Source organism: Anabrus simplex, chromosome 4, assembly GCF_040414725.1.
Source record: "Anabrus simplex isolate iqAnaSimp1 chromosome 4, ASM4041472v1, whole genome shotgun sequence".
In the NCBI taxonomy this organism is placed as follows: Eukaryota; Metazoa; Arthropoda; class Insecta; order Orthoptera; family Tettigoniidae; genus Anabrus; species Anabrus simplex.
Window position 1 is genome coordinate 213,585,361 of NC_090268.1, and position 17,350 is coordinate 213,602,710.

Genomic DNA, 17,350 nt, shown 5'->3' on the forward strand with positions numbered 1-17,350 from the left:
CATCAGATGATATGGATGTTGATTCCCATAGAGAACCTGAAATATTTGCCCCGAATGAGTAAATTTATAATACCAATATAAACGGTCTGTTATTGGACATCATAAATTTTCCAGCTAACTCATTCCAATTTTTGGTAATGAGACAAAAGTCTCTCATAGTGCATTGGCACTGCTGGTGGCTCCAAGTAGCCTACGCATCTGCATCTGTCCCAGTGACATTCAGGAGGCTGATTCTGCCACATGTGAAACACGGGCACAACCATCAAAAAGAAAATACCAGTACCGGCCGAAACGACCTGTTATATCCAGTTCCTCTTCAGGTGAAGATGAATCGGATTCCAGCATTGCTTCTTATGAAACAGACTACCAGAAATCAGCTTTGATGAAGAGGAAATGGGTGAAACCACCACCTCTCTGACTCCTTTTTTTTTTCCTATTTTTTGCTAGTGGCTTTACGTCGCACCGACAGAGATAGGTCTTATAGCAACTCCAATAGATGCACCGGAAGAATCTCTTCCAAGCTCGTCGTCAGGAGAACGTCCTAGAGAGCTAATACACTTGGTTCAGACAGGGGACTGTGTTATTGTAGCACAGCAACAACAGCAATATCCTGGAATTATTGTGTCCATGAACATTGAAGGGGCAGAAGTTGAGTGTATGGAAAAGGTGAAGGTGAAGAAGTGCTGGAAGGACATATCTTACAAATGGAATGTCAAGAAGATGATTTACCCCTCAAAACGAGTCAGATGTGGCTGTTTCTCAGTGACTGAACTCATTCTGCAAGCTTATCAACATTTAAGTGTTTCTTGGCCTAAAAAATTAAGGGCTTGTAGAAAAATGTAAACAATGGACATTTCTTACAAAATATTACAAAATGTGTCTGAGTATTGTTGTACCGTTCAATAAATGCTGTTTTCTCACCTGTTCTCAGGTTATGCTTTACCTAAATATGCGGTACTTCAGTTGTACTTTGACCCAAACACGCAAAAGCAGCTTTTGATGTACAGAAAGATGCATGTGTCAAAGTAACCCAAAATAAGGTTAACTTTAGATAACTGTTTCAAAAATTCATTGTTCAACCTATATGGAGAAATATTAGAACTAAACTGCTTAGGAATGAACCCAGTTCCCAGTTTATCTTTACAGAATATTAAATACAGAAATTTTGATTCACGAAGCAAAATGTCAAAAACATCGTATTTTTGGGCTAAAGTAACCCATGGTTACGGTGAATTAAGAGGCTGGCCTGATGAAAAATAAACATTACACACTGTTTCTATGATAGGCAGCAGAATGCAGACAGCTACAGCCTCCAGCAGGGTTCTCAGTGGTTGATGATGATCATGATGATGATGCTTGTTGTTTTAAGGGGCCTAACATCGAACGTTATCGGCCCCTAATGGAACGAGATGGACGACAGGATACATGACAGTTAAAATTTTAAAACGTATCCACTGACTAGAGTTTAAAAAAGGGTGATGGAAAATGAGTATGAGATTAAAACAATCAGTGGATCTGATTCACAATGCCTTATTTTGGAATAAAATAAGCAAAAATACAGGAGACAAAGGAATAAGGCATTGCTTGCTAGGACAGACATAGATACGGACTTTACATTAGACTTTAAAAGAACACAGTAAAATGCGCAACACAAACTAAAATGAAGTCAATGGAATAAAAGCGCTATTGACACAAAAATCACCAGGACAAAGGACATCATCACACACGAGAAAACAAACCACTATCCCTCATAAAGCGGATGACGAGGTCTGCTGACTGCTCGTCATCTCGCAAGATAAGGGATATTGTAATCGGAAGGCTAAGACTACGGCGCAGATCGACCAGGTCCACACACTCCGTAAGGATGTGTACCACGGTAAGGTGTTCGCCGCAGGTACACATCGGAGGCGGTTCCCCTTTCACAAGATGCAAGTGAGTCAGGATACCATGGACGATCCGAAGACGACATAATACCACGGCTTCCTTCCGCGAAGTCCGAAGGGAAGTCCTCCAAACCTTCGTTGTTCCTTTTATCGCTCGCAGCTTATTGGGAAGTGGAATGGCCTGCCCCCCCATCTCCCAATAGGACATAACCAGATGTCTCAGCTCAGAGCGAATATCACTTGCTGGAACCTTGAAAGGCAGCGGGGGCAGTGTAACTGCCTCCTTGGCAGCCTTATCTGCTAATTCATTTCCCTCGATGCCCATGTGGGTTGGGAGCCACAGAAACGTGATTCTGGTGCCGGCATCCGAACACCCGGCCAGCAGGTCCTGGATCCGCTGCACCAGAGGGTGCCGAGGGAAACAAGTATCAATAGACTGGTGCGAACTCAAGGAGTCAGTACACACGAGAAAGTGTCGGCGTTCATTGTACAGTGTGTACCGCAGAGCTTCGCGGATAGCATAGAGCTCTGCTGTGTACACACTACAAGTTTCCGGGAGAGCAAAAAGGAACCTATCATTGTCGACAACGAACGTACAGCCCACCTTCGTATCTGTCCTCGAACCATCCGTGCAGACGACGACGGAACCTGGATAGCGGCCAACAACGGACAGGAAGAGCCTCCGATAAATCGAAGGGTCCGTGTTTTCTTTCGGGCCAGTGTGCACATCCAGGATTATTTCAGGTCATCGTACTACCCACGGAGGTACCCCACTTGGTTGTCTGACAAGGCAAGGAACCGAAGGTACGTTGAACAATCTGTAACTGCTCTCCAAGCGTATTCCGACTGGCCGCGTTGCTGGAGAACAAGCAGAGTACAGCAAACAGTTGGCATTGTTGAACACGCAAGGATAGCTTGGATGAAGTGGCATCTGTCGCAAATTTGCAGCATACGAAAGAAGCATTTGTTGGCGCCTCAGATATAAAGGCGGCACACCCGACTCAGCGTGCAGGCTGGCAATGGGGCTTGTACGGAAAGCTCCCGTCGCCAACCTAACCCCGCTGTGGTGGATGCTGTTCAGCTTCCCAAGCACGCTTGGCCATGCTGAGCCATATGCTGCACTGCCATAGTCTAACCTGGATAAAATGTGTGCCCTGTAAAATCGGAGGAGCACCACACGGTCAGCTCCCCAATTAGTGCTGCTAAGGAACTTCAAGAGGTTAAGCCTCTTGGTGCATTGTACTTTGAGCTCCCGCACGTGTGGCTCCCACGATAATTTACTGTCGAAAAGGAGCCCAAGAAATCGGTAAGTGTCAACAACTGGAAGAACGACATTTCCTAAATAAAGCTCAGGATGTGGGTGAAGAGTACGGTGACGACAAAAGTAGACAACGGAGGTCTTTGCGGCAGAAAACCGAAAGCCATGTTCTAAGGTCAATTTCTCCACTCTCCTAATAGCTTGCTGTAATTGTCGCTCTGCGACTGCCACACTGCACGACCTATAATGCAGAGCATAATCATCCACATATAGCGACGGTATTACTGCTGGACCAGCAGCAGCGACAATACCGTTTATGGCAATCGCGAACAGAGTGACACTAAGGACCAATCCCTGTGGGACTCCATTTTCCTGAACGTGGTATTGCGAATATGTCCTCCCTACTCGGACACGGAATAGACGGAGGGACAAAAAATTCGCAAGAAATACCGGCAAGTTACCTCGGAATCTACATTGATGCAGGACTGAAAGGATACCGTATCGCCATGTGGTGTCGTAAGCCTTCTCTAAGTCAAAGAAAACTGCTACCAAGTGCTGTTTTCGGAGAAACACATCCTGGATAGAGCTCTCCAAGCGGACCAAGCGGTCAGTGGTGGATCGAGCGGCTCGAAAACCACACTGGTATTCCGACAAGAGTCCTTTTTTCTCCAGACACCACACAAGTCGGCGATTTACCATCCTCTCAAAAAGCTTACACAGGCAGTTGGTAAGACAAATCGGCCTGTAACTTCCTGCATACTTAGGATCTATGTCAGGCTTGAGGACAGGAATGACTATGCCCTCTCGCCACTGAGACGGAAAATCACCCTCCATCCAGATACGGCTGAACACACGAAGGAGAGAGTAGACTATCATCAGTAAGGTGTTTCAACATCTGGTAATGGATGTTGTCCGGTTCAGGAGACGTGTCCTTGCAAAGCGCGAGGGCGCTGCGGAGTTCCCACTCCGTAAAGGGCACGTTGTAGTCCTCTGAACCTTGAGAGGCAAAACTAAGGTGATGACGTTCTGCCTCCTGCTTCACAGCGAGGAAATCAGGATGGTAATTCCCGGAGCCAGACACATCCGCGAAATGACGAGCTAGATGGTTAGCAATCGAGAGGAGTTCAGTGACGATATTGCCAGCAATGGAAATTCCCGGTACCGAAGATTATCCATGGATACCCGAAATACGCCGAAGCTTAGTCCACACTTGAGATGATGGAGTGTGTGACGTCATAGACGACACATATCTCTCCCATGGAGCCTTCTTACTTTGGCGAATAAGAACCCGACCTAAGCGCAGAATTTCTTAAATGTTACCAAGTTGGCTGCAGTAGGCTGTCTACGGTAACGTTTCTGAGCACGGCGGCGTTCTTTGATGGCTGCTGCTATTTCTTCGTTTCACCAAGGAACGAGTTTTCGGCAAGGATTCCCAGAGAAGAGCAGAATGGACTCCTCAGTAGCCGCAAGAATAACTCGGGTGATGTAAGTTATTTCCTCGCCGACGGTCCGCCTGATATCATCGTTAAAGGCACCTAACGATGAGTACTGGCCAATCAGCATGTTTCAAAATCCATCGACGGGGAGCCTCGACGGATTTTTGGTTCATCAAAGTAAGAATGATGGGAAAATTGTCACTGTCACAGAGATCATCGTGTGTATGCCACCGAAACAGTGGAACCAACGTTCAGCTGCATAGACTTACGTCTATGCGAGAATATGTGCCGTAACGCACACTAAAGTGAGTTGGTTCCCCCGTGTTCAAAATACATAAATCCAGCTCTGTTACTAATGTTTCCAGCTCTCTCCCCTTGGGGCAAGGCGTCTCAGAGCCCCATATGGGGTGATGGGCGTTAAAATCGCCCAATAAGAGGAAGGGAGGTGGAAGCTGATCTATAAGATCAGTAACATCAGTTATGTTAAGAGCATGACCTGGTGGAAAATAAACATTACACACTGTTGTTATGACAGGCAGCGGAACGCGAACGGCTACAGCCTCGAGGGGAGTTCTTAATGGAACCTCATCGCTGTAGGTATCAGAATGTACAAAAATGCCAACACCACCGGACGCCCGGTGAGCATAGTACCGTTCTGTCGAGTAAAGTCTGAAATTTCTCAAGACCGTATGATGACCAGGTCTGAGGTTGGTCTCCTGAATACAGACTATACTCGCTGCGTACATACTAATGAGCTGACGTAACTCAGCAAGATGCCTGTCATAACCGTCACAATTCCACTGTAACAGTGCCATAGTGTGGACTATAAAAGGAGTGTTAGGTTATGAGCGACAAAATGCTCATAAGCCTAAACACTATCTAGTTCTACATCGGTAGATGTAGAGGACAGAGCGACATCCATCCCGTCATCAAAAGATGGCAGGGGTGCCGCCCAGAAATTCGACGCTTTTCCGGCGCGAGGGGGTCCAGCCTGCACAGACTTCTGGTTGGTCGAAGGTGGGGTGGTCCCCCCCTTCGAGCTTTGACTATTTGCGACGTTGCTGGGAGCAGACCTGGACAGGTGTCGAGGCTGAAAATGACGAACCTGGAAGACTCTGAGCTATCAAGCTATAGTCAAGTGTATGGGCAGGGGTATTCGCATAATTATTATTATTCGCATAATGCGCTGGACGTGTGTCACGCCACAGTTCTTCATGTCTTCCATCAACTCGTCGTCAGTGTTCAAAATAAAGTAGCGGTGAAGGATGACTCCGCGAACCAGGTTCAAGGACTTATGCCATGCCCGATAGCATCCTCCCCGAATGCCACCCACTCCGATCAGGGGTCTCTGTAGCCGAACCAAGCAGCCAAGGCAATACCCACCTGGTCGTAGCAGGTATTGCCCGGGGTCCGATGTTGAACGATGCCTAATACGGGATGACTGAGGCAATGAGCACTAGGACTCCCTTCCTCCGGTCACCCGCAATAGCATGTACCCCATAGCGTGTACAGAGCACTAACAATAGAAAAAATAAATAAAAATAATTAATAATAATATGTCCTTCTGGCATTCGGCTGTGCGGGGACCTGCGTTGTCAGGCGGATACCACTGCCCGGGTACATGATACTCCCACCCGCCGCGTCCTGGGTGGTTGCTGGCACGGGCTTTCGAGCGTAGTCGCACACATAGGAGCTCCATCGCCGGGCAGCACGCACATCAAATTTGGAATGGTCTACATCTGACCCTCGGAAAAATAATAAAAAATAAAGAGGGGACCATGGCCACATGACCCTTTAAGTCGCCTTCTACGACAGGCAGGGATTACCTATGGATGTATTCAGCCTCTCCCATCCACAGGAGGTCCATCACATTATTCCAAACCGCAATCCATGTCCACGCCAAGGTCGCCCCTTTTTGTCGCCTCTTACGACAGGCAGGGGATACCGTTGGTGTATTCTACATGTGCGTCCCCCACCCGCAGGGGGTAGTGTGTTTGGTCCGCGAGAGGTATTTTATTTCCCTCAAGTCCGCCGGCAAGCCGGTTAGGACCCCCCTATCCGCCACCTGGGACGCGCCACGTGGGAGTATCACCTCTCCCCCTACTACGCCGCCGTAGTAGGTTCGTGGCAGGGGATACCGTGGGTGTATTATTCGTCAGCCTCCCCCACCCACAGGGGGTGTGTGTTTGGTCCGCGAGAGGTATTTTATTTTTATTTCCCTCAAGTCCGCCGGCAAGCCGGTTAGGACCCCCCTATCCGCCACCTGGGACGCGCCACGTGGGAGTATCACCTCTCCCCCTACTACGCCTGCGTAGCAGGTTCGTGGCTGTCAGTATTGGAATGAACAGAAATGCTAATGCCACTGAAAGCCCAGTTAGCACAATATTGTTCTGCCGAGAATAGTCTAAAATTTCTGAAGATCATATGATGAGCTGGTCTGAGACTGGTTTCCTTAATGCAAACTATACTCTCCAAATCCCACTACTTAGGTGCTGCAGCTCAGCAAGATGCCTATCATAACCATTACAATTCCACTCTAACAGTGCCATAGTGTGGACTAAAATTGGGGAGTATTAGAATAAAGGCGGCGAGATGGTTCTAAACCTAAGCACTAACATCAAAGCTCAACGTCCATCCCATCATCAGCGGACGAGGGGACTGACGCCCAGAACTAAGACGTTGGTTGGGTGAGGCTTTTCCACCTACGAGGAGATGGCTCAGGTTTAGGAGCTGGTGTACTACTGGCGCTTATTCATACCCTTCAGATGAAGCGCATGATTTCCCTTTCGCAGGGGAAGTGTGGGAGCACCTGGGAGGGGTGCTCCTCTTCTCCAGCTTCTTTTCTTGTTTAGATGGACTAGGATATATTATTCCAGCCCTGGTCGACGATGCGGCCTCCACCGCCGTGGGAACAACTTTCACCGACCGACCTCTTAAGGGAGGGCGACCTGCCCCCCCGCCCCTTGCTGTGTCGGCTTAGGATTCCAAGCTGGCAAAGACTTCTTCGTGGTCCCCACATTCGAGCTTTTACTCTTTGCAGCTTTGCTTGCAGGAGTAACAGCCGCCTTGGGCGCAGCGATCATAATAGGTGTAGATGTAAACAACAAACCGGGAAGACTCTGCGCTAGCTTACTGTAGTCTAGTGACTTGGCATATGCATTCATAGAATTGAACGAACAAAATGCTGATGCCACCGGAAGCCCAGTTAGCATAATATTGTTCTGTTGAGTATAGTCTAAAATTTCTGAAGATCATATGATGAGCTCTAAGATATGAGAGACCATACAGGGTCTTGATCTCTTGGATCTTCCTCTCACTGAAATATACCGGACAGTTCCGATCTCAAGGTGAATGAAGACCAGGGCAGTTAATGCACCTATAGGGAGTTGTGCACTCCTCCGCACTATGAGGTCCTCTTTATCATATGTACCTCACACAGATGGATTCGAGCAACGAGATACCATATGCCCGAACCTCTGGCATTTATAGCAGTATATGGGAGGGGGATGTACAGTCTCACATCACAGCGGTAGGTTGTTACCTTGAATTTTTCTGGTAATACTGACAATTTGAAGGAGACAATGAAGGCACCTGTGGCAACATCTTCGTCGTTGACTTTGCATTTAATGCACTGGACGTGTCACACCACGGTATTTCATGTCTTCCCTCAACTCATCATCAGTGTTCAATATGAGACTGCGGTCGAAGATAACTCCAAAAACCAGATTCAAGGTTTTGTGTTCCTCCACTTTGATGAGAAGTGGTTGCATTCGAGCAACCGATCGACTTGAACGGCAGTGCGCGTCTTTAGCAACAAACTACCATTGTGCATTTTTTCAGTTCCTCCAGTTTGATGTAGACACCTTCTGTGTGTCTACTATACAATGATGACGATGATGATGATGATGCTTGTTGTTTAAAGGGGCCTAACATCGAGGTCATCGGCCCCTAATGGTACAAAAGGAAATAACAAAGTTCAAAAAAACCACTGAACAAAATAAATAAAAATGTCATGAAAAATGAATGGATGGACATGAACCCAAAAAATAACAAAAACAAACAAAGAAAAAAACAGTGGATCCAACTCAAAAACGGTCATAAATAATAGTATTACTGACCAAGGGACCACTTATAAAGCACAGTCCTGAATCGATTATGCTTGATGTCTGAAGGGGTCCAAAAACCAGGTCTACGGCCCCTCAGTATGGTACAAGTCGCGAGAAGTAGAACCATGATATTTCTCGAGCTGCGGTACTAATCAAAGGTAGCGTAAACTCACGGTGTTCCAAGCATTAAGGTACTACTCACAAGTATTGTACCTCGTAAAGGTAATGCAGACCTATGGTGTTTCTCACACAATGGCGCCACTCGTAGACAACACAAACTGATGAGGTTCCTCACCTAGGTGTACTAATCACGGGCGCCGGCATTCCCGTGGTGCTCCTCACATAGTGGGTACTAATCACTGGCAACGCAGACCCACGGTGTCGCTCATATAGTGGTACAACTCACAGGCTACGCCCAGACGCGTAGTGTCGCTCACACGGGTACAACTCACAGGCAACGCCCAGACCTGTGGTGTTGCACACACGTGCACGACTCACGGGTATTGGAAACCACAATGAACCCCACTCGAGTGCTACGAATCACAAAAATATGGAGTACCTAACAGAGTGGTACTACTCGCAAGTAAAAGCGACCGATGGTGTTCCGCGCGTGATGGTACTAATCGAAAGTAGTTTCATGGTTCTAATCCAAGCATCCCTTGGTCGCCCCTTTTAGTCGCCTCTTACGACAGGCAGGGGATACCGTGGGTGAATTCTTCATCTGCCTCCCCCACCCACAGGGGGTGTGTGTTTGGTCCGCGAGAGGTATTTTCTTTCCCTCAAGTCCGCCGGCAAGCCGGTGAGGACCCCCCTATCCGTCACCTGGGACGCGCCACGTGGGAGTATCACCTCGTGGTGTCTACTATACAAAATAGACTTCACTACATTGAAGTCACTCCAATCAGTTCTGGTAGCAACCAGGAACCTAGGGAAGCTGGATCCCATTCCTTCACAATGCGCATGTTCCCATGGGGTTGAACCCCTCAAGGAATGAAAAGTTAAAGACTTTGGTGTGGGATCACCTTGAACAGGCTGAGGACGTTTCGAAGCCCTTCCCGAAGTCATCCTCTCCGAATGCCACCCACCACGATCCGGGGCCTCTGTAGCAGAACAAGCAGCCAAGGCAATACCTACCTGGTCGTAGCAGGCATTGGCCGGGATCCTATGTTTACGGGATGACTGAGATAACGAGCACTAGGACTCCCTCCAATCACCCGCAATGTCATGTACCCCATAGCATGTACAGAGTAATCTATATAGATAAAAAAAAATAAAGAAATAATAATATGTCCTTCTGATATTCGGCTGTGCAGGGACCTATGTTGTCAGGCGGATACTATTGCACGGGTACATAGCGCTCCCATCGGGCGTGAGTTTTGGTAATACCATCGGGTTTTCGGGCACAGTCACACATGTAAGAGGCCCATTTCCAAGCAGCACGCTCATCAAGAATTCTGCATCGGTCTACATCTAACCGTCCCCACCCTCCCAAAAAAAATAGAACTAAGTAAAGAGGGGACCGATGGTCACATACCCCTTTTAGTCACCTTCTACGACATGCAGGGATTACTTGTGGATGTATTAAACCCCTCCCATCCATTGGGGGTCCAATACATGGTACCAAACCACAATCTGTGTCTACGCCTCGGTGCCCCTTTTAATCACCTCTTACAACAGACAGGGGATACCAGGGGTGTATTCCTCACCTGCGTCCACCACCTTAGGGTAAATCTTTTTCTTTCATTTTTTTTTTTTTTTTTGGTAAAATGTAACTTATACTTAACTCTGACAGTTTTTATTTAAAGGAATTCAACGCAATGATAAATTTGGATCAAAATCCCATATGTCCTGTTAAAATACATTGTCAAATATGAGGTTTGAGTTTCAATATCTACCAAGTCCAACACCTGTAGTGACATTTATAGTGTCAAAGTCTGCCAAATCCTTGTCACCCAATCAACACTTCCCATGACTTTCCAGCATATACACTGCATGTGTGTTTACAGCTACTCCACATGTCACACAGTTGAAGCCTTTTCTTCTGTTGAATGAGGTGTTAGAATTCCTAAGAAAACATTTTGGAGAAAAATGGAGGAATAATGAGCTGCATCCATTTTTATTCCTATTTAGAAGAACAGGAATATTTAGGACTTCAAACTGAAGAAAATGAACATGACATAGGCCTCGTAGTTTAAGAGGAAGAAATAGACACAGATGTAGCTTCAATGCAAGAAAAGGGTAAAAAAAAATTTCATTTTCTTAATGCTTCTTGAAGTGTGTTGTCAGGCTGAACAGCGGTAGAGCGCTTGCCCAAGTTCGCGGGTTCAATTCCAAACCGTTCAAAAGGAATGAATGATTTCAAAATACAGGTAACACTGAAGAAGGTCCACTTGTGTAATGCAATAATTACTTTGAATAATTAATGGTTACTAGTTTAAATTAACTCAGCTATCTAACCAAGTTTTATTACCCCCTTATAAAGGAAGGTGTAATGGTGTAACTTGATTACAACACAGTGCAATAATAATGTTATTGGTTTTATGCCCCACTAACTAGTTTCGACTATGTTCCCGGATTTGTCCCCTAGGAATTAATTTACGTGTCAGTAAGTCCACAAACATGAGACTAACCTATCTGAGAAGCTTCAAATACCACCTTACTGAGCCAGGATCAAACCTGCCAAATTGGAGTCAGAAGACCAGTGCCTCAACCATCTGAGCCATCGAGCCCAGCATTTCTACTTTAAAAACTCTTGTAAGGTAGCAAAGTGTTCATTAAGGTGGTAATATTCCTGGCTGTATTCTATAAATAAACAACCCCATCTTTTAAAAACTTTGAATCTCAACCCCTTGGCCCTGCAGGAGCAGAGTTCCTTCTATATGAACTCATTTGAACTCTACAATCCAATATTCTGTATAAATCATCAACAGCTGAGAGAAAGTTGCAAATTTGTTTGCTGTTGCCATTTCTTACCTGCATTCCACAAGAAGAACTGTGCCTTCATGGGCAGAAGGTCCAAATTTATATTTAAGAGAGCCACAGCCATACTGTATAGTATTTCACTTGCTAATTCTACCTGTAAGAAAAAATACAAATAATGAGTTATGAACACCGTCACACAGTAATAAATGTCAAATAGCAATTGTAACTTACACAGAACAGGCACCCCCATGTGAATAATTTTAAAAAATGGCAATTTGAGGAAAATACAGAAACTAGGGGATCTTTAAACTTTTCCCACTGCCATTCTCCTCAACATAATACACAAAGTTCAGTCTAAAAGGAAAGGTTTTATGCACCTCGCTATCTGATTGGATAAAAATCATTTGGAGGTAAGTTTTTCATATAAAAAAACTCGAATGCAACCGCTAAAGAACGAGCTGTACGAGGTGTAACTTGCGCACATAGTAGAATTAAACTCTCGACTGTAAGAAAAAAAAATTTACGAATCCTCCAAATTATCCCTTACCTTTAGGTTTTAAGTTACGGAACAATGAGTTGCTGGATTAAATAGTGCTTTCAAGTAACTGGAGACCAAAGTTTATGATAAGCCAGTCAGGGCGCTATGAGCACAAAAGAAATACACCTGCCCTATCCCGGGTATGTTATCTCTTGTTGGAGAGATAATTATAATTACGCAATGCTTTATGGATACCATACACTATCATCCAAACATCAAAGGAATGAACACCGGACCAAGAAGTCCACCACGAATACTAGGTAAAAACTACACACGTATATTTCATCGTGCAGCGTATTCCAGGTCTGATGTGAAAAAATCTGGCACACAATGTAAGGTACACTGCCATACGTATCATAACCGATACTTTCTCATAATTTAATAAATAGGTTATTGTCTGTCAGTCTTCACATTAGCCGACAGCGCATATTACAGTGTTATCGAATGAATAAAATCGATTATTCAGTGTCCGCGCAAGACCGACTACAATATATCGGACTTTAATGCAGCTATCGATATTAGCTAACATGGCGCCGCGATCGGTTTGTTCAAATCTAATGTAAACATAAGCATATGCGAAGCATCCGTTTAGTTCTTTCCGTTCGTTTGGTTTGATTAGGAAACGTTAGTGTAGTGAAGTATTTAATTAATTTGGTTTTGAAACTATTTTGATACATAAGATGTACTATTAGAGGAGATACAGAAGTAGAAGAAAAATAGCAATAAATATAAGTGAACTTGCGTAGTTTTAAGTGAGTTTTAAAGTAATGATCAAAGTGTTATAAGTGAACTCAACGTTTAAGATCGAAATAATCCTACGCATTTCATTAATTTCAAGGATTAGTAACAGCTTATATTTTAAAGAATCAGCTCGATCGAGTGAGGTTAAGAACGAAAGAGTAGCACATATACATAGACTGTACATCAGCCCTGTACAACGCGGCGCCCGAGGTACCCTTTTATGGCGCCCTTGGCAATTAATTTCCAAATGAAATTTTACTTAATATTTTAAAACAATACTTTTGCATTTCAATATATATTCTTACTTTTCTCTTAAAAATACCGTCCTGAAAGTCAGGAAATTTGTTATATCCGTACCTCCAAATACACAAAGAGCTTTACGTAAGCCATAAATGTGATCTATATCTAACTGACACGTGTCCGCAATTAGTGAAGAGAGAGAAGAAAGGTTCAGAAAGAGAGCTATACGACATGTAAGTAGTTGCGACAAAGGGAAATCCAAAAACAATAAAGGCGTTTTTTAACCCACCTATTCAATACTTTTATTTTCACTGATAGTGGTTACATAAACAGACTATAATACGAGACTCAGAGCCAACAGAAGGGCAGCTAGCAACACAACAGTTGATAACAGATAACAACTTTCAACTAACGTAGAACATTTTCCAGTTTCTACTGACATTTCCTGGCAAGGTTTCAGACAATAGTACAGCCTACCGATGCTAAGAGCCACTTCTACAATATTTCGACTGATGCTTCTGTTTCACCTTATACTCACATATTCATCAGCGGCCTTGAACATGGTGTATTTATGACATTCACGTTAGTGCTTGTGTTCACGCCCTTATGGCGTTGGCATTATGTTTTTATCACTGTGGTATTCCACTAACAATTTTAATGAACTATTTTAATTAGAAATTTAATGTAAGAAGTTTTAGTCTCTGACGAGATTGTAGTTTAATCATTGACAGTGTTTCCATTAACATGTTTGTATAATGTATCATTTTTTCACATTTTTATGTCCCGATTTTTAGTAAGTAGCTAAACTTTTATCTTCCATATTTAATATTAGATGTACACTTAATGATTGTTTTTAGGTTGAAAATGCCCTAAATTAAGGGCGAAACATGTCCCATTTAACTGATAGTCTGTTTATGTAACCACTATAGGTGAAAATAAAAGTATTGAATAGCTAGATTAAAAACAACTTTATTGTTTTTGAATTGCAAAATTTTCAATACGGACCAAAAATGAGATTTATACATTGTTTGTTTTTGATTTTGAAGTAAAGGAACTTGGTGCCTTCTACACCTTATTGCATTGATATGTCTTAATGATGCGATATCACAACTTGATGACGGACATGACTGTTGGATGCGTAACCATTTTCAACAATACAAAATCATCTGACCAATCGGTAATAGGCTTGGAAAGTGCCAACTTCAATTAATGAAATACATTTGCAAAAATTAAAAGTCTCTTCATAACACCTGGATGATGATGATGCTTGTTGTTTAAAGGGGCCTAACATCGAAGGTCATCGACCCCTAATGGAACGAGATGGACGAAATGACATATGACAGTTAAAATTTTAAAACGTAGCCACTGATTAGAGTTTAAAAAATGGCGATGAAAAATGAGTATGAGATTAAAACAATCAGTGGATCTAATTCGCAATGCCTTATTTTGGGATAAAATAAGGAAAATTACAGGAGACAATGGAATAAGGCATTGCCTGCTAGTACAGATATATATAAATACTTTACATTAGAGGTTAAAAGAATACATTAAAATACGCAACACAAACTAAAATGAACTCAATAGGATAAGAGCGTAATTGACACAAAGATACAAGCACAAAGGACATCATTACATACGATAAAACAGACCACTGTCCCTCATAAAGCGGATGACGAGGTGTGCTGACTGCACGTCATCACGCAGGATAAGGGAGATGGTATTCGGGAGGTTAAGACTACGCCGAAGATCAACCAGGTCCGTACACTCCGTAAGGATGTGTACCACGGTAAGATGTCACCGCAGGTACACACCGGAGGAGGTTCTCCTTTCAAAAGATGCGAGTGAGTCACGATACCACGGCCGACCCGAAGACGACATAATACCACGGCTTCCCACCGCGAAGCCCGAAGGGAAGTCTTCCATACCTTCGTTGTTCCTTTTATCGCTCTCAACTTATTGGGAGGTGGAATGGCCTGCCAATCCATCTCCCAATGGGACATAACCAGATGTCTTAGCTGAGAGCGAATATCACTTGCTGGAACCTTGAAAGGCAACGGGGGCAGTGTAACTGCCTCCTTGGCAGCCTGATCTGCTAACTCGTTTCCCTCTATGCCCATGTGGCTTGGGAGCCACAGAAACGTGATTCTGGTGCCGGCATCCCAACACCCGGCCAGCAGGTCCTGGATCCGCTGCACCAGAGGGTGTTGAGGGAAACAGGTATCGTGATGATGATGATGCTTGTTGTTTTAAGGGGCCTAACATCGAAGGTCATCGGCCCGTAATGGAACGAAATGAAGGACATGAGATATGAAGTTAAAATTTTAAAAAGTATCCACTGACTAGAGTTAAAAAAGAATGGTAATGAAGAAAAATGAGGGTGAGATTAAAACAGTCAGTGGATCTAATACGCAATGCCTTATGTTCTATTAAAATAAGAGAAAGTACAGGAAATCGAAGGAATAAGGCATCGCCCAGTAATACAGATATTAACACATAATGTACGTTAGACGTTAAAATAACACATTAAAATGCGCAACACAAACTAAAATGGAGTCAATGAGATAAAAGCGCAACTGACATAAACAACACTAGGACAAAGGACATCATCACACACGATAAAACAGACCGCTATCCCTCATAAAGCGGATGACGAGGTCTGCTGATTGCTCGTCATCGCGCAAGATAAGGGAGATAGTACTCGGAAGGTTAATACTACGGCGCAGATCGACCAGGTCCACGCACTCCGTAAGGATGTGTACCACGGTAAGATGGTCGCCGCAGGTACACACCGGAGGGGGTTCTCCTTTCAGTAGATGGGAGTGCGTCAAGATACCGTGGCCGATCCGAAGGCGACATAATACCACGGCTTCCCTCCGCGAAGCCCGAAGGGAAGTCCTCCATACCTTCGTTGTTCCTTTTATCGCTCGCAGCTTATTGGGAAGTGGGATGGCCTGCCACTCCATCTCCCAATGAGACATAACCAGATGTCTCAGCTGAGAGCGAATATTACTTGCTGGAACCTTGAAAGGCAACGGGGGCAGTGTACCTGCCTCCTTGGCAGCCTGATCTACTAACTCGTTTCCCTCTATGCCCATGTGGCTGGGGAGCCACACGAACGTAATTCTGGTGCCGGCATCCGAACACCCGGCCAGCAGGTCCTGGATCCGCCGCACCAGAGGGTGCCGAGGGAAACAGGTATCAATAGACTGAAAAGAACTCAAGGAGTCAGTACACACAAGAAAGTGTCGGCGCTCATTGTATAGTGCGTACCGCAGAGCTCTGCAGATAGCATAGAGCGCTGCCGTGTACACACTACAGGTTTCCAGGAGAGCAAAAAGAAACCGATCATTGTCGACAACGATCGCACAGCCCACCTTCGTATCTGTCCTTGAACCATCCGTGTAGACGAGGACTGAACCTGGATAGCGGCCAACAACGGACAGGAAGAGCCTCCGATAAATCGAAGGGTCCGTGTTTTCCTTCGGGCCAGTGTGTAGGTCCAGGATTATTTCAGGACGTCGAACTACCCACGGTGGTGCCCCACTCGGTTGTCTGACAAGGCATGGAACCGAAGGTACGTTAAACAACCTGTAACTGCTCTCCAAGCGTATTCCAACCGGCCGCGTTGCTCGAGGACTAGCAGCGTACAGAAAATGGTTGCCATTGTTGAATATGCAAGGATAGCTGGGATGAAGTGACAACTGTCGCAAATGAGCAGCATACGAAAGAAGCATCTGCTGGCGCCTCAGGTGTAAAGGCGGCACACCAGATTCAGCGAGCAGGCTTGCGATGGGGCTTGTACGAAAAGCTCCCGTCGCCAACCTGACCCCGGCGTGGTGGATGCTGTTCAGCTTCGCAAGAACGCTTGGTCTTGCGGAGCCATATGCTGCACTGCCGTAGTCTAACCTAGATAAAACGTGTGCCCTGTAGAATCGTAGGAGCGCCGCACGGTCAGCTCCCCAATTAGTGCTGCTAAGAAATTTCAAGAGATTTAGCCTCTTGGTGCATTGCACTTTTAGCCCCCGCACGTGTGGCTCCCACGAATATTTACTGTCGAAAAGGAGCCCAAGAAATCGGTAAGTGTCAACCACGGGAAGAGCGACATTTCCTAGAGAAAGTTCAGGATCTGGATGTAGAGTACGTTGACGGCAAAAGTGGACAACGGAGGTCTTTTGCAGTAGAAAACCGAAATCCATGTTCAAAGGTCCACCGCTCCACCTTCCGGA

At 45.0% G+C, this 17,350-nt stretch overlaps 1 protein-coding gene across 7 annotated transcripts in view; it reads right to left on the minus strand.

Moving 5' to 3' along the window:
* Sugb (Sugar baby) overlaps positions 1-12,572 on the minus strand; it is a 263,895-nt gene extending 251,323 nt beyond the window's left edge. For all 7 annotated transcript variants that reach the window (XR_010859821.2, XR_010859819.2, XR_010859818.2 and 4 more), the window contains exons 1-2: positions 12,153-12,572; positions 11,657-11,759 (exon numbers count right to left, since the gene is read on the minus strand). Coding sequence is in view for 3 of the 7 variants with exons in the window: in XM_067145343.2 (XP_067001444.2) it covers positions 11,657-11,729 (73 nt within the window). In the remaining 4 variants the exon portion in view is untranslated. The remainder of the gene's footprint in view (positions 1-11,656; positions 11,760-12,152) is intronic.
* Between the last annotated feature and the right edge of the window lie 4,778 nt (positions 12,573-17,350).